Source organism: Capra hircus, chromosome 26, assembly GCF_001704415.2.
Source record: "Capra hircus breed San Clemente chromosome 26, ASM170441v1, whole genome shotgun sequence".
Taxonomy (NCBI): domain Eukaryota; kingdom Metazoa; phylum Chordata; class Mammalia; order Artiodactyla; family Bovidae; genus Capra; species Capra hircus.
Window position 1 is genome coordinate 37,640,401 of NC_030833.1, and position 25,635 is coordinate 37,666,035.

Consider the following 25,635-nt stretch of genomic DNA (forward strand, 5'->3'; position numbering starts at 1 on the left):
CTTAAACAGATGAGAATATCAGACGACCTTATTTGCCTCCTGAGAAACCTGTATGCAGGTCAAGAAGGAACAGTTAAAACCAAACATGGAACAATGAACTGGTTCAAAATTGGGAAAGGAGTACGTCAAGGCTGTATACTGTCATCCTGCTTATTTAACTTGTATGCAGAGTACACCATGTGAAACGCCAGACTGGATGAAGCATAAGCTAGAATCAAGATTGCCAGGAGAAATATCAATAACTTCAGGTATGCAGATAACACCATGCTTATGGCAGAAAGCAAAGAGGAACTAAAGAGCCTCTTGATGAAGGTTAAAGAAGAAAGTGAAAAAGCTGGCTTAAATCTCAACTTTCAAAAAAATGAAGATCATGGCCTCTGGTCCCTTCACTTCATTGTAAATAGATGGGGAAACAATGGAAACAGTAACAGAGTGTATTTTCTTGGGCTCCAAAATCAGTGCGGACTGTGACTTTGGCCATGAAATTAAAAGATGCTTACTCCTTGGAAGAAAAGCTATGACAGACCTAGACATTAGGTTACATTATTAAAAAGCAGAGACATTACTTTGCTGGCAGTGGGCCGTATAGTGAAAGCTATGGTTTTTCCAGTAATCATATATGGATGTGAGAACTGAACAATAAAAAAGCTGAAGACTGAAGAATTGATGCTTTCGAACTGTGGTGTTGGAGAAGACTCTTAAGAGTCCCTTAGATTGCAAGGAAACCAAATCAGTCAATCCTAAAAGAAATAAACTTTGAATATTCATTGGAAGGACTGATGCTGAAGCTGAAGCTCCAATACTTTGGCTACCTGATGGGAAGAGCCGACTCATTGGAAAAGACCCTGATGCTGGGAAAGATTGAGGGCAGGAGGAGAAGGGGACGACAGAGCATGAGGTGGTTGGATGGCATCACTGACTCAATGGACTTGAGACTGAGCAAACTCCAGGAGGTAGTGAAAGACAGGGAAGCCTGGCGTGCTACAGTCCATGGGCTCGCAGAGTCGGACATGACTGGGCTGACTGAACAAGAATAAGAAAGTTGTGTGGACATTTGTTTTAATGGATCCTAGTAAATAGTTTTGCAGTGTAGTTGTATAGTTAAATTCAATTATACTTCCATCAGCAGTGTTTGAGAATGAGTTGCCTTACATCCTTGCAAATATATGGTATTTGTGTCTTTTCCAGTTTTTGTCATTTTAGTTGTATTTTGTATTTCTTTGGTGACAAGTGACGTAGAGCACATTTTCATATGCTTTTTGAACATTTGAGTATCTTTTGTTGAAGTCTCTTGCCCATTTTTCTTTGGGATGTTCACTGTTATTAATTTGTAAGAGTTCTTCATGTATTTGAATTATAATTATTTTGAATATTGCCTATATTTCTCCCTTTCTTTGATTTTTCACTCTGACTTTTGGTAAACAGATGTTCTTAATTAGTTTAGTTTATTAAATTTTTCCTTTATATTTATTGCTTTTGTGACCTTTTGAAAAAATTTTTGCCTACTCTAATGTCATGAAAATATTCTCATATGTTCTTTTAAAGACTTTCTTGTTTACCTTTTACATTTAGACCTACAATCCATCTGGAATTGATTTTTGTGTATGGTGTGGTAAGGATGAAGGTCTCTTTTTTTGCCATATGGACATTCAGTTGACTCCAGTACTCTTTATTGAAAAGACCATCCTTTCACCACTGCAGTTACTGTGTTCAGAAATCTGGTCACCATGTTACAGGAAGGGGGGCCCCTTTCAGGGCTTTAGAGTGGGCTCTTGTGTAACACTCGGAAATGAACTGCCCGAGGAAATACGTGTGCTGACAAAACAAGAGCCTTTATTGGTAAAGGGTGCCTGAGTGGAGAGCAAGAGGATAAGGGAACCCTGGAGAATTTACTCTGCCATGTGGCTTGTAGTCTTATGTTTTATGATTAGTTTCCGGGTTGTCTATGACCAGTCATCTCTGGTCCATAGTCAGACTCAGGGTCCTTCCTGGTGGCACATTGATCTTTCAGCCAGGATGGGTTCCAGCACAAAGGATTCTGGGATATTGGTTGTCTCCTCACTGTTTTGGCTCCTCCTGAATTCTGGTTAGTTTTTGGAGGCAGGACCATGTTCCTTATTGGGACCTCTTGTTGTGGACAACTCAGGCAAGCAGTTATCATCATGTCTGGCCAAGACAAGTGGTTAGGTCAACAGTTTCCTAAGAACTATACATTTGCGGATCTGTTTCTGGACTTTTTGGTCCATTTGTCTATTTGCTTATCCTTGTGCCAGTAACCACACAATCTAATTACTATTGCTTCATAATAAATCTTGATGTCTAGTAGTGTAAGTCCCTCTAAGTTTGTTTTTTTTTTTCACCTAGGTATTGTTGGCATTGTTGTCCTTTGCACACAATTGTAAATTTAATTCAACAAATATTTACTGAATACCTATTTATTATGTCCTAGGCACAGTGATATATGTTGGGAATATAGCTCTTAATAAGATAGGCGTGGTCCTTCCTTTAGTTGGAGAAGCCACTCACATAGAGATGAGAAGAGGGCCTAGGATAGAGTCCTGAGGAACTCAATACTTAGAGTCAGCAAAGAAGACTGAGAGAGAGCATGAGTGTGCATATGGGGGCAAGCGAGTAATACCCCAAAGGTAAGAAAACCAACAAAGAACAGCCTGAAGAAAGCCAAGGGAAGAAGGTAGATCTAGAAAGTGTGGTTAATGTTGCTGCAAGGTCAAGCAAGATAAGACTAACAAAACATCCTTTGGACTTAGCTCTGATTGTCCATTGCTATAATGAAGCAGTTTCTGTAGGGGGCAGGGTGTGTGTCTTTATTAGATTGTAAAATCTTTGGTAGGAACAAAGTTCCTTGTTTAATTAGTGCTTAATAAATATTATTGCATGATGATCATCCAGTGATCTGTATACTACTGAGCATCCTAAGGGCCAAAATGGTTATCTGTTTTATACCACTTCCCATTCTTGCTGCTGATGAAAAAGTAATTGCTCTTTATTGTAAATGGAGAATAATTTAATACTTACCTCAAGCCTTAGCTATTTTAGATAATCCAAAACCATACTTCATCCATCCATTCATTCATCCATCCATTCATTTATCCAGCAAGTATACATGGAGCAACTACCAACTACCCAGGACTCATGAGAATTGGAGATGTAAGTAGGGAAAGGAAGGGAAAAAGGAAGCCTGGAAAGATGTATTGACCCAGGTATATCTCAATGAATTAACTTTGCAATGATTGCAAAAATCTCAATTTTTAGAGCTTTCCATGATTATTCAAAAGGAGTCTGTGGTTAAGCTTTGTGACTTAAAGGCAAAATTTTAGAAAATGCTTCCTTTTTGGTTAAATAAAAACAAGGGTTCAGGAGAGAAGGTATTTTTTGGGAGGCCTCCTATAATTTATTGTTTGCTTGGTATGTATTTATACCTTGGTATATAAATATATGGACTTCCCTCGTGGCTCAGACGGTAAAGCATCTGCCTACAATGCAGGAGACCCGGGTTCAATCCCTGGATCGGGAAGATCTCCTGGAGAAGGGAGTGGCAACCCACTCCAGTATTTTTGCCACCACCCCCATCCCCCCAAAAGCAGCTCTGTTCTTTAGGGCTCTGATTGAATACCGCCAAGGAAATTTGTTTTAGATGAGTGTTCAGTCCTGTTCTATCTATTCATAATAATTCTAGATGGGATCGTCTCACCTGGCCAATTAAAAATACCTGCTCTGAGGCTGGCCATAGATTTAAGTTTTCTAGTAGGGTCATTTAAACTCAATTGGAGTGATGAGCTAAGTCTCAATAAAAAATTAACTTCTCATCTATTAAAAGGAAAAATCCTACAATTATGGGGAGGATCTACATGGTTAACACCAGGCTATGGTCATTTAAGTTTAAAGGCTCCTCTATGTTGGGAACGGTTAAATCATACTAAAAATGGTCAACCTGGTAATTATGAGACAAGGCTGGGTGCTTTATGAACTATGCCTGTTATTACCCTTAAAGAGAGTGATTGGTATAGAACTCAGTGGTTTGTGGCACTAATTTATGGAGTGGATGTCTACAGGGATGATATGAAGGTGTAGCCTGGGATTCTCATGAATTTAAGGTCATACATGTTAACAAATTACAGGTAACCCCAACCAGTCCTCCACTGGTATGATCCCAATGGGTCAAAGATCTGTATTCTACTGGTATTCTATTTAGCAGTGTGTGTGTGTCTTCAGTGGGGTTGGAGGATGTATGCAGGTCAGGAAGCAACAGTTAGAACTGGACATGGAACAACAGACTGGTTCCAAATAGGAAAAGGAGTACGTCAAGGCTGTATATTGTCACCCTGCTTATTTAACTTCTATGCAGAGTACATCATGAGAAATGCTGGGCTGGAAGAAGCACAAGCTGGAATCAAGATTGCCAGGAGAAATCTCAATAACCTCAGATATGCAGATGACACGACCCTTATGGCAGAAAGTGAAGAGAAACTAAAAAGCCTCTTGATGAAAGTGAAAGAGGAGAGTGAAAAAGTTGGCTTAAAGCTCAACATTCAGAAAATGAAGATCATGGCATCTGGTCCCATCACTTCATGGGAAATAGATGGGGAAACAGTGGAAATAGTGTCAGACTTTATTTTTGGGGGCTCCAAAATCACTGCAGATGGTGACTGCAGCCGTGAAATTAAAAGACGCTTACTCCTTGGAAGAAAAGTTATGACCAACCTAGATAGCATATTGAAAAGCAGAGACATTACTTTGCCGACTAAGGTCCATCTAATCAAGGCTATGGTTTTCCCAGTGGTCATGTATGGATATGAGAATTGGACTGTGAAGAAAGCTGAGCCCGAAGAATTGATGCTTTTGAACTGTGGTGTTGAAGACTCTTGAGAGTCCCTTGGACTGCAAGGAGATCCAACCGGTCCATTCTTAAGGAGATCAGCCCTGGGATTTCTTTCGAAGGATTGATGCTGAACCTGAAACTGCAGTACTTTGGCCACCTCATGCGAAGAGTTGACTCATTGGAAAAGACTCTGATGCTGGGAGGGATTGGCGGCAGAGGAGAAGGGGACAACAGAGGATGAGATGGCTGGATGGCATCACGGACTCGATGGACGTGAATCTGAGTGAACTCTGTGAGTTGGTGATGGACGGGGAGGCCTGGCGTGCTGTGATTCATGGGGTCGCAAAGAGTTGGACACAACTGAGCAACTGAACTGAACTGAACTGAAGCCTCGACAACTTTCATAATCTTTAAATGATAGTAACCGGGCTATTAATCTATTGAATTCTGAGATCTCTATGATGAGAAAGGCAGTACTACACAACTGTAAGACCCTTGACACCTTACAGCATCTCAGGGAGATATCTGTGCTATAATTCAAACTGAATGCTGTATTTTTGTACCTGATAAATCCTTTAATGTAACACATTTGAACCACATGAAAAATCAGATTTCTGCTCTAAGTGACCCATTCCCTAGTCTTGACAATCTTTAAAAAAAAAAAAAAAACTGGTGTGGGAGGCTCATGGCTAAAATATTTACTTTTAATTCTACTAATGTTATTAAGTATACGATTTGTGTTTTGCTTGTTTCACAAGATTATTATTTCTTATATTACCAAGTATATGACTGAGCCTTCAATGGAAATGATGACTAGACTTGAAGCAGTTGATCAAATGTATAGTTTGATACATGATCAATGATTGTAATAGTGTAACTCTAGAAGGCAATGGCACCCCACTCCAGTACTCTTGCCTGGAGAATCCCAGGGACGGGCAAGCCTGGTGGGCTGCCGTCTATGGGGTCGCACAGAGTCGGACACTGCTGAAGCGACTTAGCAGCAGCAGCAACAGAAGGCAATGGCAACCCGCTCCAGTACTCTTGTCTGGAAAATCCCATGGTCGGAGGAGCCTGGTAGGCTGCAGTCCATGGGGTCACGAAGTGTTGGACACGACTGAGCGACTTCACTTTCACTTTTCACTTTCATGCATTGGAGAAGGAAATGGCAACCCACTCCAGTGTTCTTGCTTTGAGAATCCCAGGGACGGGGGAGCCCTGTGGGCTTCTGTCTATGGGGTCGCACAGAGTCGGACACGACTGAAGCAACTTAGCAGTAGCAGCAGCAGCTTATAGATATATGAGTCATTTTCTTTTTAAATTTGAGTGTTCATTTTAGGAATGGAAGAGCAGAGATAGTTCATTTTCAAATACAATACAGTTAAGTATAGGCAGTGCTAATTTATTTTTGTCATTTATCAAAGGGTCGGAGACCAAAGTTTATTTTTCTTCACTGTGTATATTATTAGTAGACCTGTAGTTGGGGTCAGGTGGATTGCTAAATGCCCAATTAAACCATTTTCAAGTACACCTGAATAATAAAATTTTCTACCTTACCAATAAAATCTCGGCATATTAATTTTAAATAATCTTGAAAAATCTATTTCTTAAAACAAGTCTTTATATGGATTTTATGAGGGAACTTTTGTTTTTTTAAACTTTATTGACGTACTTGAAAATGTAGAAGTTTGGTAGATTAGGGAAGTCTTCAGAAGTAAGATTAACTGAGTTCATCCTTACAGACTCTGGAATGAATATGGTAAGTATAACACGTTGTCAGAGGAAAATTTTTCTTTAGAAAGATGGAGGAAGGAAAGAAAATGGGGAATATACCGTAAGCTCATAGTAGGAATAAGAGGACCACTTATTGTAGTTCTTTTAAAAAGAGCTTTTAGTAGATTGATTCAAAATGATTTTTTCTTCTTAAATTGTTTTGTTTTTTCCCTTGGAAATAAGTAGAAATAAAGACTGCTGCCTGCTGCAAATTGGTAGTCTCTGATAATACTACTTTAGTTCTAATTGGTGAAGAGGGGAAATAGAGAATTAAGATAGTTTTAAATGATGTTTGACATTTTTAATTCTTAGTTCAATCAGCACAGTCATCAAGTGACTTTATTCTGAACCCTTTGCATGAATGGCATTGAACCAAATCCCACAAGAGATAATACCTTCTGCCTATGTGAGCAAACTGGTAGTTGAAGTATTGCTTTCAGAAGCTATAGATAACACCAGTTGATGTTAAGATGTTGTGAGATTCCAGCCTTGGGGTAATGAGGTTAAGATAGGAAAAATGTACATCAGGGGAAAAAAAGTTTTAAAAGAAACTGTATCTACTTTCTGCTTTGAATAAAGATGTCACTGTCCTATGCAGTGAAACAATAAACATGTCAAATTATTTTTTAATATTTAACTAAAACACTGTTTTAAAGAGTTGAATTTTATTTGATTGATCATTGTATGAATAATGCAAAGTAAACTTTCATTTTGACAAGTAAAATAAGGAGGTGTATGATTTAGAGCATATCAAGTAGAATCTTGAAATAAGTGATTTGTACCTTCATTGAAAATCAAATAGAAATCTTGGTGGATAGAAAATGTCCAAAATTTATGACTGAAACCTATCTTTAACCTGACCTCCAAGGTTAATATCATATTTAATATTAAGGTACTTTTCATTTTCTAATATTACATGTATTTAAGTATGGTCAGATTTTAAGTATCTTTCCCTAGTAGTCCACCTCCGCCCTTCTTTATTCTTCCCCACCCCACCTCTTTTGGTGTGGTTGGGTTCCTACTGCTGGCTACCCAGTCATTACCATTCTAATACCATTTAAGGTAGCTCCGCTGGGTTTATTTATTTGAGTCCTGTAATCCAGTTTCTCTTTTAACCTGGCTTCCTAAATCAGTTGACAAACCGGTTTATTTTTCTCTGAACAACTCGTGATTTAGATTGTTTAGGAAGATAAAATGTAATCCGGCACAACCTCTTTCCCCTGGAATCAGTATTTGAAAGGCTTCCTCCTTTCGTGGCTGAGCGTGCTTAAGTCGGGCAGAGTACCTAGTGAAGGACTTCAGCCCCCACAGTTCCTTGTGTGCGCATGCCCTCTCTTCCTACAGTTGTCAAAGTGCTTTTGCCAGAGCGGTCACATAATCAACCTGAAAGAAGAAAATAAATACTGTACACTTTTAAATTTTATCGATCCTTAAAAACTGGACCCTCAAAGGTAACTGCTGCTAAGAATTTGTTACTTGAGATTGGGTGATTGCATGTAAAGGAAGATCTATTGTGTGTGTGGTGGGGGGAGGGGAAGGAGGTATCTATTTCCCGGACTTTGCTGTAAATAAGAAAAAAGAAAAAAAGACTAACAAAAACCCACCCGAACGAATAGACTGTACAGTTACTGACATTGCATATTAATTTTGTAAATGTTATTTTAATCTATTGCTTATCTTTTGTTTAAAAGGGTCTTTTTTATTAAAGATGGGTCTTGACCTTGACAGAGTGAATTTATGCAGAAAGTGAAATTAATGTCTTTAAGAAATGTTAAGAAGAGAAAAGAGTGTTCCTAGTATGATAAAAATTTTTAAATTTAATATATGAATATTACTTATAGCCTTAAAATAGTCTGAGTCTAGCTTACTTTATGGCTTTTTTTTTGCCATAGGACAACATTAATTTTTCCACTATAAACATATAGTTTAAACTGAAGGCATTAACAGAAGGCATTGGTACTAGCATCAGAAAAGCTGAGTGATATTAAAATTGTAATCAAATGCATATTTCAGCCATGATGATATGGCTATTGTAAAGACAATTCTAGCCCACTGGGAGAGACTCAAATCCCAGATTATAATGGTTTACTGCAGCACTGCTTAAACCAAGTATAAAAATGTCTCTTTCTATGTCCATTTTCTTTGGCAACAATAGAACTTTGTGTTGCTGTGAATCCAAGCTCTCCCTGCCTCTTTGTCATATTTACAATACTGATCAAAGTCATTATTTTAGACCAAGGGAATTAAGGAACACAAAACCAATCTTAAATAGGTTTTATTGGTAGTAGTTGGCCATTTGTGATTTGTATTATACTGGGTTGGGTTCTTTTGGAGGGGTGGGTTGGGGAGGGAGGAGTTAAGGTGGCTGTGAAGCTTTTCCTTGAGCCCACTATTTTGTCTATGTATGAAACTTTAGAATGAGATATTAACCATTTTGAAGATATTCTTCAACAAAATAGTAGAACTACTTTTAATTCCATTTCTTAGTCTGACATATTTTGCTTAATAGTTAAGAGCAGTAGCAAATCCATTTCCCAGCACATTCATTTTACAGCAGTTATCGTGAGAATATCCAAAGGCACAAGTTCTGTGTGTATCTGAATGCCGTTTTAGGAGTGTCCTGAGAAAGATCCTTCTCCGAGTATCTGAGTTAATTAACTGTATTAAATATATTAATAACTTTGTTGCAAGTATACTGAATCACCATCTAAAAATAATTATGTATTTGGTCATATGCACCTTGAACATTTCAAAATACTTGTTTTCAGGGTCTCGGCACTGTAATATTCATATATTTAAAGCAATTAACGTGTTCTAAAGGACAAATGAACTCAGTGGTAACTGTGGGTATGGAAATCTCCTGGTTTTGAGCGATTACTATTTTCATCCTTGAATGATAAAACAGGCTGTATGGCAGAGGTGAATATAGCCCTTCTATGCGAAATGGAAAATACCATACACTCCTTATATGGCTAAATGAAGCAGTGATGGCAATGCACTATAATTACAATGTATGAGAATTTGCGACTTTGTACTGTGCTATTTTTAACACGTTAGCTAGCATATGGTAATTCAGGGTCTTCAAACCATAATCTTCCACTGTTAATACTAGTGATAAGAGAATAGGTTCTAAATTTGCCAAAGTCTTGTGACCAAGGCAGCAGCAGGAGGATTCAAAAAATGAAAAATCTGGCAACCCCAGTATTATCTTGACTTCATACTTAAATCTGAGGGTTTTTTTTAAAGCCCCACCCCCACCTCATCTCATAGACAGTCCCCCGTCCCCCTCCCTCTTTTCTCTCTCCTTCTTCCTCCCTCCCTCCGCGTGTCTCTCTCCCTCTCTCTCTCTGACCTCAAATCCAACGAGAACATTTCTTCACTCTGCAGAGAAATTCTCAGGCTCCTGTTGAGACCTGAACTACTGATGCCAAGAAATCTCTTGAGAGGCAGAATTGGAAACGAGAACATTGGAGAATAAGCAAAAAACAAAAAAACAACCCAGCCATCTAATCCTTAGAATAACAAGAAGCAAGCACTTGCAAATGTTTCAGTAGATTTTTACCTCTTTTAAAAGGATGTTGGTTTTTGTTTTTTTTTTAATGTCTCCTGACAAAATGGAGTAGCTGCAGCTACTGGGAGGCCAGAGAATGGTTGTGCAGTTGAGTCCTCCTAACAAATGGCAAGGATTTCCTCCCTCGTGGTTCGCTGCGGCTAAATGAAACAATTATCTAGGCAAGAAGGCAGTTTGCTAATCAAGGGGGATAAGACTACTGTTTCTTTAAAGTGTCCGAGCTGGGAAGGGGGAAGAAAGGGTCGTGTGTGGTGTCTTTTTAACCTTGCTGAAGGACGCAGCTGTATTTATTGACGTATGCAAATAGCTGGGGGAGGGTGGTGCTTGGGAAAAAACAGGAACCAGAATCAGTTTCTCATTGCAGGGTGAACGCTCTGAGTTCCGGTGAAGGGGAAAGAGACGTGGCGAAATTGCTGTCTTTCTGTCTTATAAGCACCTCTCTTACTAATACAGAAAAGGAACCTAGACATCAGAAAGGGTGAAGACGCTCTCACAGTATTTTTAGAGACCTTGCACGAGCTCCCCCACCCCAGCCCGACCTGTTCTTCTAAATGGGAGATTATGGATTTGCATTGCAATTGGCTAGTAGCGGTGGCACTGGATTTTCGCAACTAAAACACCCGCCCGCTCCAGCAAGCGGCATTAACGAACACACTGACAATAACGCGTTTCTCTTTTTTCCCATTTCAGCTGCGCAAACCATGCAGGATGATTTACTGATGGACAAAAGCAAAACCCAGCCCCAGCCCCAGCAGCAGCGGCAGCAGCAGCAGCAGCAGCCCCAGCCCGAGCCCAGCACCGCCGAAGCCCCTTCCACGCCCCTGTCCTCAGAGACCCCCAAGCCGGAGGACAGCAGCGCAGTGCCGGCCCTCAGCCCCGCCGCGGCCCCGCCGGCCCCTAACGGCCCCGACAAGATGCAGATGGAATCGCCGCTCCTGCCGGGCTTGGGTTTCCACCAGCCCCCTCAGCAGCCGCCGCCGCCACCGCAGGAGCCCGCGGCGCCGGGCGCGTCTCTGTCGCCGTCCTTCGGCAGCACCTGGTCCACGGGCACCACGAACGCGGTAGAGGACAGCTTCTTCCAGGGGATCACCCCAGTCAACGGGACCATGCTCTTCCAGAACTTCCCGCACCACGTCAACCCAGTCTTCGGAGGCACCTTCTCCCCGCAGATCGGCCTGGCGCAGACCCAGCACCACCAGCAGCCGCCGCCGCCCGCGCCGCAGCCAGCGCAGCCCGCGCAGCCCCCGCAGGCGCAGCCCTCGCAGCAGCGGCGCTCGCCTGCCAGCCCCAGCCAGGCTCCCTACGCGCAGAGGGGCGCCACGGCGGCGTACGGTCACCAGCCCATCATGACTAGCAAGCCGTCCTCGTCCTCGGCCGCCGCGGCCGCAGCCGCCGCCGCCGCCGCCTCGTCCGCGTCGTCCAGCTGGAACACGCACCAGAGCGTGAACGCCGCCTGGAGCGCGCCGTCCAACCCGTGGGGCGGCCTGCAGGCGGGCAGGGACCCTCGCCGGGCGGTCGGCGTGGGCGTGGGCGTGGGCGTGGGGGTGCCCTCGCCCCTCAACCCCATCTCGCCTCTCAAAAAGCCCTTCTCCAGCAACGTGATCGCGCCGCCCAAGTTCCCCCGCGCGGCCCCGCTCACCTCCAAGTCCTGGATGGAGGATAACGCTTTCCGGACCGATAATGGTAACAATCTGTTGCCATTTCAGGTAATGCTCCGGTGCACCTGTATACGCTTTCCTTCCACTCCCCTCCCTTTTCCCTGTCTTCCCTGCCATTTAATCGGCCATTGATTGTGGTTCTTTAAAAAAGGCAGCGTTTGCCAACTCCCCTGCCCTTTTCCGAAGCCTTCAGTTCACTGGGGGTGTTCCACTACGGGGACAAGGGTGGGGGAGACGTTGTGACTGCCCGAGGAATCTTATTTATGCACCCTGACGAGATAGAAAGGGGCCTTTTTCTTTTAGCCTGTTTTTTCTCTTCGTCGTGCTTGTGCTTCTTCTCTTAACCTTCTTTGACAGGAAAAGCTGCAAGTGTATGGCAAGGTGCCGGCATAGTTCCAGGCTGAGTAGGCTGAGTGAGATTCCTGTCTTTTTCAGTGGCTGCACGTTTCACGTTATGCAATCCCGGGCTCAGGGTGTCTCCGGAAAGCCGTCCACTCCCAAACCACCCTGGCCCTACTCTTCAAGGGGTTAACAGCCCTGGAGTGGTGCTATTTCAGACAGTTGCATATGCTCAATTAAACTAATGTGAACACATGTGTTTATGTCTCGCTAAGGTGCTGGCATCATTAATAGCAATCAGCATATTGCCCCTGCCGGGAAAATTAGAGTGTGAGATTCCAATAAACACTGGAACTGTATCAGGAACCAAGATGGAAGAGTGGAAATTCTAGGGGTAACCTTTCCCATGTTATCTAGGACTTAGAAATTTTTTTGTTTTGTTTTTAATCCAGAGGATAGAGACAATAGGACGCGACCTTCAGAGCCATATTGCAATGGAGTCTATTTGCTAGCCAGCACTGAAATATTTAAAGCTGCAGTGTCCTTCAGTTGGGTTATTTAAGAAGACAGTGCAGATCAATTACACTATTTGAAACTGGGCAAAGTGAAAGTCTTGCAACTTTAATGAAAAATGAGCCTTGTGTCTTGGTGTTAAATGCCAGTGAAAAACTCAGGAAGTGCCCCAGACAAAAAGGTTGAATGGAGTGTCCTTATTCTGTACTTGCTTTCTGATCCAGTGCGTGGCCACATCAGTTGGCAGTGTGCTGGACATCTTGAGTTGGAAAAGGGTGGTGAGGGTGAGGGCTCACTGGAGGCCTTTGTTCTCAGGAAAACATTCATCCTTCACTTACAAACTGATTTGTCCATAGGCTTCCAGGCTCTGTTAAAAAAGAAAGAAGGAGTGAGGGCGGCTCTGGATAAGACCCAGCTTAGATCTTTGGATCCAAGGAAATGAAACAGAAATCCTTTGAGCATTGCTGAAAAATGGCAGAATCGACATTCGACAGAGTTAGTTTAAAGCATCAGGTGCAGTTGGAGCCTTATTTTATTGCTCTTTACATTTCAGATGTGATGTTTGGTGTGGCTCCCATCCATGAAGGAGGAGGTAGGGATATTAAGAAGCACATGATGCTGTAAGCTAGAGCAAGAATTTTTAACCTCGCCAGTTCAAGGGGGGTCCCTGACACCCATAAATTATGTGTATGAGAATTTTTAATGAGCCAGTCTTACCAGATTATTACAGGATCGCTTCAGGGATGGAAGAGTCCAATTTCTCTATGTGCTTATTTGTGTGTGTGTGTGTTGGAGGGCTAGACAGGCAGGCTGCCTTTGATAGGAGAGCCCCTCTTTTACTAACAGTCTCTCTTTTTATTCTGATGCGGTCTACCCAAATCTAGTTTTAGAAGATAACCTAAAATCTAACAGAGAGATTTCAGGCCTGGAAGCTGATAGTGTAGACATTAGCTATTTCTAAGAGTAGAATCTGAATACAACTAGGTTTTGATTAATTATTTCCAGAAATGGGGACTAGGGAGAGATTAAATCCATAAAATTTCCCCCAAACTGATATTGACAAGTAATATGGGGATTGCCAGTTGTTTCTCAGCAAAGCGTTTACCAGCCATGCTAATAAGAGCCAGATGGACTGGATTGAGTTTGGATTCTTGTTTTTTCATCCCTGGTAGTGCTGTTGAGTAGGGAAAGATGGCCAAAAGATTTGTAGGAGGAGAGATTTGATTGAAAAGTGAGCTTTATAAATTTGGCCTTAGGAAGAATTACGTGGACTTTATGTCTCTCTCTCTCTCTTTAAAAACTATTTAAAATGGAGCTTTAGGGTTCTGAAACAATATTAGAACCAGAGTAGGAGTAACCTGGCTGTGTTTTGGCTTGGAATATTATCATACTAGGTTTCTATTGATAAATATATCAAGTTTAAAAAGACAAAAATACCTTGAGTCTTGAGGGCAGAAATTTACATGTTTGTGTGTGTATTTGAATCATTTTTCTACAAAAAGATAATGACTTAAGTAGTTCTTAATGACTGTAAAAAAATTATTTTGATAAATAGGACTTTTTTCTTTAAATCTAGGAGTTTATTTCATAGAATACGACCTGAATTTGTTTTTATTCCACAGACTGTTTGAGCTAAAAGGGGCTTTCAATAGTGATCTACACTAATGTATCTTAATATTAAAAAAAAAAAAAATCCATATCTCCAGCCCATTCCCAACAGTGCTGGTTCACTCTTTCGCCAACTAATAAAATAGTTTTTGGAACTTTTCTTCTGTGGTTTATATTGTGAAAGCAGTCACTGTATTTGAATGTGATTTTTCAAACTACACATGCTTTCTATGCCCTTCCCTTAATTCTAACAAAGTTGACTGGTTTCTCTGCGTTAGGGTGGCTCCTTCCTTAGGGATTACTTGTATCTAGAAGCCACCTTGTTTCTATAAATAAGGAAACTGAGGTCCCGAGAGGTAGTGTGGCATAACTAAGGTGCTAGCGCTTTGGCTAATTTTGTTGATGTGTGTTCTTAACTTCCCTGTAGCACTAGTCCTGTCAGGTACAATTCATTTTAATATCGGGCTCTCTTTGGGCTCCATTCAAAGGGACTTACTTATGGAACTCTCTCATGAAGTTCTCCATCTGGCTCTTAGTGCTGTACCACCCACCATCCGAGCTCAAGAGCAGTGAGTTACCCCGCATGGGGTATTATACTATGCTTCATTCTCTTATTTATGTAAGAAAGAGAAGCCTAGGTTTGTAAAAGGACTAGAACCAGAGGTATTTTCTCTATGTATTGAATTTGGGCTTAGATACCGTTGTTGTCCAGAGACATTTAGAAAGGACTTTTGAGAGCACCTGTTCCACAACTCGGCTCATTTTCCAGAAGAGGAAATGAAAGTTCAGATGGCTTCCTCAAGTTCAGGTGGGTAGTTTCTATCAGAAGCAGATTTTGGAAACAGATTGCTAGGTTCACATCTTAGCTCTGCCAGTTCCTAGCCTTGTAATCTTGAGAAAATTGTGTATATATGGTGATCCTCAAGTTTATCATCTGTAAAATGGGAATAATGATAATTACTTGCTTCATAGGAATTCAGTGAGAAGCTACGTATAAAGTGCTTAGCACAATTTTTGGCTCATAGTAAAGTACCTTATAAATGTTGAATTATGATTATTGCTAGTTATAATGGTGACCAGAGGCTTTGTATGATCTTATCATAGTGGGGAATTACTGCTTTTTCATTCTGTGCAATCTGAAAAACCCCAAACTTCTGTGTAATGTTATTTAGTCTTTTTTTCATCTGTCTGAAGGTACTCTGGTTACTGTAACAATGAGGTGATCACCCACTTACCTGTGAGCGAGGTCCTTTGCTAAGCACTTCATATGCAGTTTCTTTTTGGAACTCCTTTAAAGTAGAGGATTATTATTAGCCTCATTATCCTGACAAAGAAATTGAGGGTTAGTGCGTTTACATTATTTCCTCACAGTCACATAGCCAGTAACTGGCAGAGTTGGGATTTGAACCCAGGAGATCTGCCTCCAGAGCCTGTGGACTACTAGTGTTAATGGTGCTGGTGGGTTGTCTATAACAGAGAAAGAAATTCCTTACATGAATTCATGGGAATATAAATTATTTTTAAAAAAATATGCCTATGCATAATAAATTTTGAAGAAACATCAATATTTTCAACCTACCTATTCTCCTTTTATTTTTGAAACTCTTTTCAGGAGGTAAACTGTCTAGTTTATTCTTGCTTTTGAGTAAGGATAGTATGTATGGCCTAGACCTTTCTATAGTTGGTTTCTTAACTACTGCTCTAATGTAAAACCACTTAAAGTCCACCCAATTCCACAAATTGTTTCAGAACTTATTATGGTATGGTTAATATGTATGCCAGAAAAGCCGCAGTATCTATATTCTATGTAAAAGAGGCATTGGTTAGAAAATATTGGAAGATTTTCTATACTACTGAAAACATTAATATATAAACTGTATACTTTAAAATTGCATGTAGAAAAGGACTTAGCTTTAAACTCTTCATAACCTTGTAGCAAGTTGATATAAAAATATGCTCTCAGAATTGTAATGAGTTTAGATATCCTCTAAGACATAATTTTCTACTTAAATAGCTTTCTCCATTGGTTGGCCTATTTTGCTGTCTTCTAAGGGATGCGTAAGGGGTAATGCGTATCCACTTGGAGTATGTCATTGCTTAGATAGTTTTTGTAGTGTTTTGATCTGCAAGTGTCAAAAGAATGTGCTTACTACAATATGAAAAATTTGATGAAGCCTTGTGGATTTTACTGAGGAAGGGAATGGAGGGGAATATAGAGTAGTGGACAGCCTTTCAAGTTTGGAATGAGGAAAACTCTGGTTGAAGCCCCAGCTCTGTCACTGGTGATCAGAATCAAGTCATTTATCCAGTGATTTCTTTTTGCAAAAGTCTGCAAAAATGGAAAGAGCCTGTCTTTTGGGTTTCTTTTATGAGAGAATGTATACAGGTATCCAGAAAATTAGATACTGGTATGGCAGAGATATTACTTTGCCAACAAAGGTCCGTCTAGTCGAGGCTATGGTTTTTCCAGTGGTCATGTATGGATGTGAGAGTTGGACTGTGAAGAAAGCTGAGCGCCGAAGAATTGATGCTTTTGAACTGTGGTGTTGGAAAAGGCTCCTGAGAGTCCCTTGGACTGCAAGGAGATCCAACCAGTCCATTCTGAAGGAGATTGGTCCTGGGTGTTCTTTGGAAGGACTGATGCTAAAGCTGAAGCTCCAGTACTTTGGCCATCTCATGTGAAGAGTTGACTCACCGGAAAAGACTCTGATGTTGGGAGGGATTGGGGGCAGGAGGAGAAGGGGACGACAGAGGATGAGATGGCTGGATAGCATCACCGACTTGATGGACATGAGTTTGAGTGAACTCCGGGAGTTGGTGATGGACAGGGAGGCCTGGCGTGCTGCGATTCATGGGGTTGCAAAGAGTCGGACATGACTGAGCTACTGAACTGAACTGATGGCTCTTAAATGTCTGCCTAACCACTGGTAACTAGAGACAGTTCCAGTTTAATAGAAGACATGCTTGTTGCTAGCCAGTAGTCCAGGGTGAAATGCTAGTGGGCATCTGGAAGCAGAAAGGGCCTAGAAAGATGTGTCCAGCAGCGACAGAAGAGCAACGAAAGGCTGTGTGTGTGTTATGCTGACCGCCTGTCCTAGAAGCCAGTCATGGTGCTCTGAAGGTGCTCTGACTTATGTCACAAGGATGGTGTGTATTTATAACTACCTGCTTCTTCTGTGGCTGAGTCACCAGTGCAAATGTGAGATTTTGGTTGTTCTGGAGCCCCAAAGGCTCTGATCTGAAGCTCCTTACCACCACTACCCTGAAGACCACGCCAGACTCTGTAGGGAGCAGGGTAGTTATGAGAAAGAGAATTCAGTATAGATACCCACGTTTGGATCTTGACAGTTGAGGATTATATTCTAGCTACAGCTTCAAAGGTGCTTTCCTGGAGAGATCATTACTGCTTGCAGTAGTAGCCGGCTTCATAGGGAATTTTCCCCAGTTGGTTCCTATACCTTGTAGGTGGCTTGTTCTGTGGGCATCTGTTATGCTTCAGTCCTGTTACATTTAGTTTTCATGTGCTTCGGTGTTCATTGCAAGTGCTGGGCATGTAAACTTCTTCTTAATGTGAAACCATTGTAATGTTTTGACTTAATTTGATGTAGGGAAGTACTAGTGAATTATAATAATACAATAAATTAGCATATTAGAATCAAGACCACTTTTCTTTCCAGAAACACTATTACATAATCCTCAGAAATAATGACTATATGATATGAAACGTTGTTAGCAGTCTTCAGAGTTAGAGAAACAGAAATGGGTACCAAAGAGCCTTTATATCGTTTGAAGTGATCATAGAATAAATGTACACAGAGGGAAAGAAATGTTGTGTACTGATATTGTTTGGATAAGACTTGTACAGCCAAATATCTTCATTTCTCAAGTGTTCAAACTTATTTCAAAGGCAAGGTCAGGTACAGGACAAAAAACTTAACTCCTTATCTTTAGAAATTCCATGCAGTGAATTAAATGGCCAGTGTGACCAACTGAACCAGCATCTAGAAGTTCATGAGCATCTGACAGTAGGTGCTCACTAAATGAATGAATAAACATTTAAATACAAGTTGCTACAGTTTTGTCCTTTCTACAAGACCGCATGTTTAACATTTTCAAGACAACTTCTCCACTATAGCACTTCTCTACAAGGTGTTCATAGAATATGAAAACATAGGCAAATGTACAGAATGTCATGGATATCTTCACATAGTTTCTAGGCTGTGACTCTGTTTGTAGGTTTGGCATGCTAAGAAGTAAGCAAGGGTCTTGCTTCAACGTAAGAAATTTTGGCTGCCAATAGAGGGTAACATTAACTTGTATCCTGTGAGCTAAATTTTTCTTTACTTCTTCACTATTAATCAACTTGTTCTTTTGGAGTTAACTGACCCTGTCATGGTGATCTGTTTTATTCCTGTCTTCCCAAACCCAAGTTATTTATTCCCAAGTTATAAATATTTGAAGTGACCAGAATGAGCGTCAGAATACATATTAAGGTGACAATTCTTTGGTCTAAGAGGTTGACACAAAAGTAGATTATAGTTGGCCTTTTCATCTAGTCATTCATTTGAAGATTGTGAGATTAGAAAGCAGAGATGTAAGGGGCAAAAGACATTCTATCTTAGATATATGGTAGAGTTTTGGGACTAGCTAAGGATTTAAATACTTCAGAGGAAACATTTTAATGATCTGACATTCTAACCCCCTAAGTCCAGAAGACCTAGTTCTTAGGTTTCAGATAGCCAGCAGTTAAAAAGGACAAGAAGTGAATGTGCTCAGAAGCACCTCTCTTTTGCAATCTGTTGTGGAAATTTTCCTTTCCTCTTTTGGACTAGAGACATATAAACTAGATATGCAGGGGATTAAAAATAGTGAAGACCAGTGAGGTTTATGAATAAAGATTGTGGGGAAAGGCCGAGAGACAATTTTTGGATCATGAATCCATTGTTTATGTGTTTGCATTTGATTTTATGGGTAAACTATTCAACTCTTTGCCGCATTGTTATTTGAAGTGATTGTAATCAATGGTAGGATCCTGTGTTCAGATAAACAGCCTATGCAGTATTTTTGTTAATCACATATCTATTACAGAATTTCCCGATCAAAGGGATGGGATTTGTATTAAGTTTCTTTTGGCATCTTTGTTCACAGTCGTAATCCATGTACTCCAGCTTGTGGGTGTTGTATTATTTTTGATGTCGTCTCCAAACAGATTCAGCTAACAAATACAGGGGACCCTGCATGTCAAGCACTGGCCTCACCCTTTTCACATAAAATATTTTATTGAATCCTTATACGTTTCTTGTGAATTAGGGATCACCATCCACCTTAGACTCAGACTATCACCAGACGAGTAAGGTGACAGAGGAGGTCTTTTGACTCTGTGTCCAGTTCTCTCATTTCACTACACTTGCTTGTCTGTTACCACTTAATGCTCTTTCAGTGTGCCTTTGACATTTCACTCTTTCCCCAGAAATTCCCTGATTCCCCTCATCCCTCATTTCCTGTAAGCCCTCCTTACTCACTGAAATGGGATGAGGTTTTTGTTTGTTTCCCCACACTAGAATGTAGGTTCCACAAAGACAAGGACCTTTTTCCCTGTTGTGTTTTCGGGGTTGTAACGGTACCTGGGATATTTTAGGCACATGGTAAATATTTGTTGAATGATTCACATTTACAAGTGATCGATAAGGTATTTATTAGTCATTTGCATGTAGTTGGCAATGTAAGAGCAATTTCATCTTATAAACATTTAACTGGCTGCTCCCTGAGGTCAGGCACTGTGGATTAAAGCTGAGCCGTATCCTGTCCTCACCCAACTCCCTCACAAACGTGAGCTAAAATATAGGATGGTAAGTTTTATAATGGGATGATATCACACAGCAAAGAGAATGTGTGGTTGAATCAGAGGAAGGACACATTAAATTGTGGAGAGGGGTATAAGGGGTGGGCTGGAAAGGCTCTAGGAAAGTCCTTTGTAGTTAAAGATATTTTCAAATGTTTTCTGATTTTGAGAGTAATACATGTTCATTATAAACTTGAGGGAAAAAGAGTGGCTGTCATTCTTTCAGCCAGAAACAATTATTCTTAAAGTTTGGTGCATTTTCTGATAATTCTGTCTTTAATGTAGTATATGTATAGTATATTTTATATGGTTGAGATGATTTTATTGTAAATACTTTAATTCCCATATTTTTTAGCTTTTCATACTATTAAATTTATAAACTTTTATTTTAATAGTCCATCACATAAATCCCTTGTAGTTTAACAAATTATATTTGTATTTGGAGGATTTCACTTTTCAGTTTTTAACTGTTAAACATAATGGTGTCATGAACATCTTTGGGCATTTAAAATTTTTATGTAGAGGTGAGTGGATAGGATTCCATAGACAGACCAGGACATCATGGTTGGCGTTGCAGCAAAGATTTATTTTAAACAGAGGAAAAACAGAGTCACAGGAAAACACATGCACACACATACACACACACACACAACATGGTGTATTGAGGAAGCAGAAGATTCAGCATAGTGGTGAGACTAGTGGGATATGAGGCTGGAGATGTAGGTAGGGTCAGATCACAAAGGACATTCCAGCATTTCTGTGCCTTCATCTTTTTTCAGTAGGAACACAAGGATTTTTAAGCTGAGAAAGCCATTGCAAGGCTTTAATCTGCCCAATGAAGTGATCAATCTTTGTTTCAGAAAGATTCTTCTGGGATATGGATGGTCAGGAACTGTACATAAGCAGGGAAACCAGTTAACATGTAAGGACCTAAAGTGATTGAGAGGAAGCCACACACTTGAGGAGTGAGTTAGGAGACCAGCTGGAGGAGTGGTGATTGCTTGGCTATGGGTAATAAAGGAGAAGGAGGCGTTTAGAGTGACTGTTCAAGTTTTGGTTAGGCAGCTGGGAAGGATGATTTAGAGGTGAAAAGGCTTAATAGTGGCAGATCAGAATTTTCATGACTCATAAACCCAGGTGGGTTTAGAGTGAAGGAACTTCAGGAGGGAAAGCTCTGTGTTGGGAATATTTGAGCAAGTGATTTGACATTTCTTATCCACCCATGCTTTTGTGTGACTCTTAATGCATGGGAAGAAGGCCTTATTAAGATAGATTACTTTGTGGACTACTTATTAGAACATGAAATCCAAGAGAAGAAATAACTACCGTTCTAAGTCAAAAGCTTTTTCTGATTCTAGTCTTGATTTTTTTTTTTCAAATGGTACTCTGAGAATTAGAATATGTGTTAGCTGAGTAATCATCTTGTTTATAGGTTACAGCTAGGCATTGCAAAAGCTATACGGAATTGCTAACCAATCGATCTTATGGGAGAATAACAAGAATTAAGAGAAATGGGCCCTGGTATCCTTTATTACTTAAGTTGAATAAACTCACTTGAGAGGTCAGTATATGTTATTAGCCAGACTGAAATATCACTAATAAGGTCTTAGCAAAGTTGAGATTAGATCTTACGGAATTTAGCTCTTCTGAACTAATAAAATGCTTAGTTTTTAAAATGGGTGTAAACATGATGCAATGTTTTGAAGCTTAAGATCCATAGAGCCACAGGGAGATGAGCTCTCTGAGAGGCTGAAGGAGAGATGGGGACGGGGTATAAGATCCACCAGAATTGTGTGTTTATTCATTTGTATTTCTAGGGAGAGAAGTGGGCTTTCATGTCCATTAAATTTCCAAAGGAATGCATAACCTGAAAATGATTAAGAATCACAGGTGTAGAATAAAAGTGCTGTCGAGGCACCCAGTACACCTTTAAAAGATGAAAACTTAGGCATCTCGTAAACTTTATCTTTCTCCCTCATCATAGCTCAAAGGAATTTCCCCTAACTATAATTTGAGAACTTTCTAAATAGAAGCGATCTAACTCCTCTTTTATGTAGCTTTTTCTGGAGCACTCTAATTAACTTTTCCTCATAATTTTTTGGCATTTATTTGATTGGTTTATATATATTAAATCACATACTTACAATGAGACTAACATTAAAAAGATTAGGGGACAAACTAATCTTGTCCTACCGGGTTACAAGTCACCTGGTTGTAAGTAACCAGGTTGTAAGTAACCTGGTGGACAGAAGTTTATGGGCTTATTGATCACTGGTGTTGAATATACTATGGGCTCTTTTTTTTTTTATTGGAAGGGTGGAACTTGTGGGTAAATCTGGAAAGTAAGCAAAGCTTCCACTATAGTAGATGCTCATGTATTGAATAAATAAACGGACTAGAAAGCATTCCATTTGTTTTTGTTTTCTATTTTTTCCTTTTTTCTTTGGACTAGAAATTTTTGATTCAACAGAGGGCTGTCGATCCATTTCTAGTTCAGTTAGAAATACTGCATGCAGAAATTGCAAATATATGTGACCTCAGAGAAGTATTTCCCCTCTCCCATTCGTGTCTTTGTTGTTGTTTTCCTACTGTTATAACCTACTGAAGAGAATAGAGAGTAGACTAGAGGTGGTGGTGGTGGTTTGGTTGCTAAATCGTGTCCAACTCTTGCAACCTCATGGACTATAGCCCTCCAGGTTCCTCTGTCCTTGGGATTTTCCAGACAAGAATACTGAAGTGGGTTGCCATTTCCTTCTCCAGGGCATCTTCCCAGCCCAGGAATTGAACCCTGGTCTCCTGCATTGCAGGCAGATTCTTTACCGACTGAGCTAGAGGAGAAGGTAAAAATTGGAATTTAGACAGCTAGAGCACAGTTGTCCTAAATCTCAATGATAGACCTGCAAGATACCAAGAGATCTTACATTTTTCATGTAGAAACAATGTTGCCTGTGTGATACAGGCGTTTTGTTGTTGTTGTTTAGCTTTGTAACCAATTAACTACTTAGAGGCTAGTGTGGACGCCTAATTACCACTTATTACTTAGTTTCTATTGGTTAAGAGCCATTTTAACAGTAGAGCATTTTGGAATACAGTGTCTTTAAGATGTATAACATGAAGGCCTGGTAAGAAAAAGTGACCAAACTTTTGCCAGTTCTGAATTTTTTCGTAGCATCATATTCTGCACATACTTAAAGCAGAAAGGCTGTTTGGTTAGTTTGCTTGTTTGGGGAGGGAGTTGCTGGGTTTTGTTGTTGTTTGCTTTTAATGGGACAGTTTAAATTGAAGCTTTACCAGGCACCTCATTGCCATCATGCTCACTCGGAGTTCAAAAGGTATCTGAGCGGGGAGAAAAGCTTAAAAATAGTTGTTTCTTAAGCTGCAGAAACACAGTCGGAACACTTTGAATCATTTTACAATGCTGATGAAACATTATTTTGCAGTGTTTGTCAAGTTAAATTTTGTGTTGATTTTAAGCAGAATAAAGACAGACTAATGTGCTAATGTTTCAGGCGGTTGCAAAGTATAAAACTTGGTGAATGGAAAATTTTAAACCCTACTTTCAAAGGCTTTATAAATTTAGCATTTTAGAGGATTTGGGACTGGGTGGGGAGATTGATTTTATCATTTTGACCTTGAATTCCTCAACATTCCAAAGACATGAGCTCATCTGAAGGTAGCGAAATTATTTAGTTACCATTTTAGAGTTTACTGCCTACTTCCTACTTATTTGCCAGAGTAGGTGATTCCGTTTGACCTATCAACTTTGATGTGATCTAGCATATAAAATGTTATTCCAGTGCGGCTATTTTAAAGTTGATGAATCATCCAGGTATAACACAAGATTTTCATTTAAAAATACAGTGGGATATTTGATATTCCAATTCAGGCCTAGATTCTGTTAAATGTGAAATATAGAAAGGGATTTAAAGGATATTATAGTTTAATTTCAAAAATGTAAGGCCTGGAGTGAGGAGGAAAGGAAGAAGAATCTCTTGGTGGTGAAGGTATTCCGTCACACTGAGGGTTATAATGGAGTAGGGAAGCAGACAAGGGGGTTGAAGTGACACATTCTCTTAGCGGGATATGAATAATAGAGAATGTATTGAATACTGAGACGGCAAAGGACATTGAAAGACACTGAAGAAGATTTCAACGAAGAGGACAAAGCAAGGTAAAAGGATGCTTCAGCTTTTGTTACAATAATTAAATATTCAAAAAGGCAGCCACTTTATCCTATCCAGGAAGTTAAGCAATTGCCCATTTTATATTCCAGTTTTATGCAAGCAAGCCATAGGCAAGTAAGCTGACATCAGGGATTTACATTAAAAAATTTCTTCTAGGGAATATCAGAAGCAAGTTCAAAACCCAGTCTTTTAATCTCCTGTGGCATGATCATAATATTCATGATGCCTCTAAGACAGTTCGTTTGTTCTAAACCATCAAAGAAAGATAGACCGTGTGTTCAGCATAATTTGCATTGTGTATATTATTAATGATCTAGTCTAATGACTTCACACAATAGTCAGAATTGTAAAAAGATGGCCTATGTAGAAAAGATATGTTCTGTAGATTTGTATTCTGTAGAAAAAGCTGTAGAGAAACTATCTATGCTGTGTAAAATTCTTATATACTCTTATATGTTTTCTCTTTATTATAAATCTATAGAAATTCACATATGTGGCAGTGCTGTTAACTGGAGTTTGAATTCAGTACTTACAAAGTTCAGACTATGTTCTTGGATTGGTGTTAGGTCTTAAGGATGACTCAAATTATCTGAATCCTATCTCTAGGAACTCCTTAGATTGAGATACATGCAATGGAGCTTAGTATAAAAAGCAAAGACCAGATTGTGTGATGTGCTAGTTGCCATGAATGGCCAAGTAGGGGCAAGAATAATTTGGCCTAGAATTTTTCTTTTTTAAGTGATAGGGAGTTCCTTGGTGGTCTAGTGGCTGAGACTCTATACGTTCACTGCTGAGGGCTCAAGTTTAACCCCGATCAGAGAACTAATATCTCCCAAACTGCGTGGCCAAAAGAGAAAAAACAAATTTTTTTTAATTTAAAAAGTGATTGTGTTAGTGTCCCTGTAGCTCCATTTTAAAGGATAAATAGAATTTGACTCAATAGCATGGAAATCCAAACTAAGGAAAGAAAAATGAGCTGTCAACGGTCTTATTGAAAAGACTTTTCTGATGAGAGCTGGAAACTTTTAGGTCTTACTGAGAGATAAGGATGGATTGGTTGTTCCTTAGGATTATACATAAATAAATATTTTATTTTCTAGATTCCACTTGGTTTTAAAAAGCATATAAGAGAACTTAGATCAGAAGTAGAAGAGATAAAGGATGCCTTTTTTTGGGAAAATGGAGCAGAGAATTAGACTAATACTGAAGATGCTTATCACGATGGTGACAGTTTCGAATGTCTGGCTATAGAGAGTGGGGTTGTCCTGCAGACACTGGGGAGCACTGAAGGACTAATATGAGAGCAGGAG

General features: G+C 40.0%; 1 protein-coding gene across 7 annotated transcripts in view; it reads left to right on the forward strand.

Annotated features, from left to right (window-relative positions):
* CPEB3 (cytoplasmic polyadenylation element binding protein 3) overlaps window positions 1-25,635 on the forward strand; it is a 202,761-nt gene that overhangs the window by 36,339 nt on the left and 140,787 nt on the right. For 4 of the 7 annotated variants that reach the window (XM_018041465.1, XM_018041460.1, XM_018041463.1 and 1 more), the window contains exon 2: window positions 10,872-11,887. In XM_018041465.1, the coding sequence (XP_017896954.1) occupies window positions 10,883-11,887 (1,005 nt within the window). In that variant the 5' untranslated portion in view covers window positions 10,872-10,882. Of the gene's footprint in view, window positions 1-7,927; window positions 8,062-10,520; window positions 10,660-10,871; window positions 11,888-25,635 lie in introns of those variants that run through there. The other 3 variants (XM_018041461.1, XM_018041466.1, XM_018041462.1) reach the window with 3 other exon arrangements.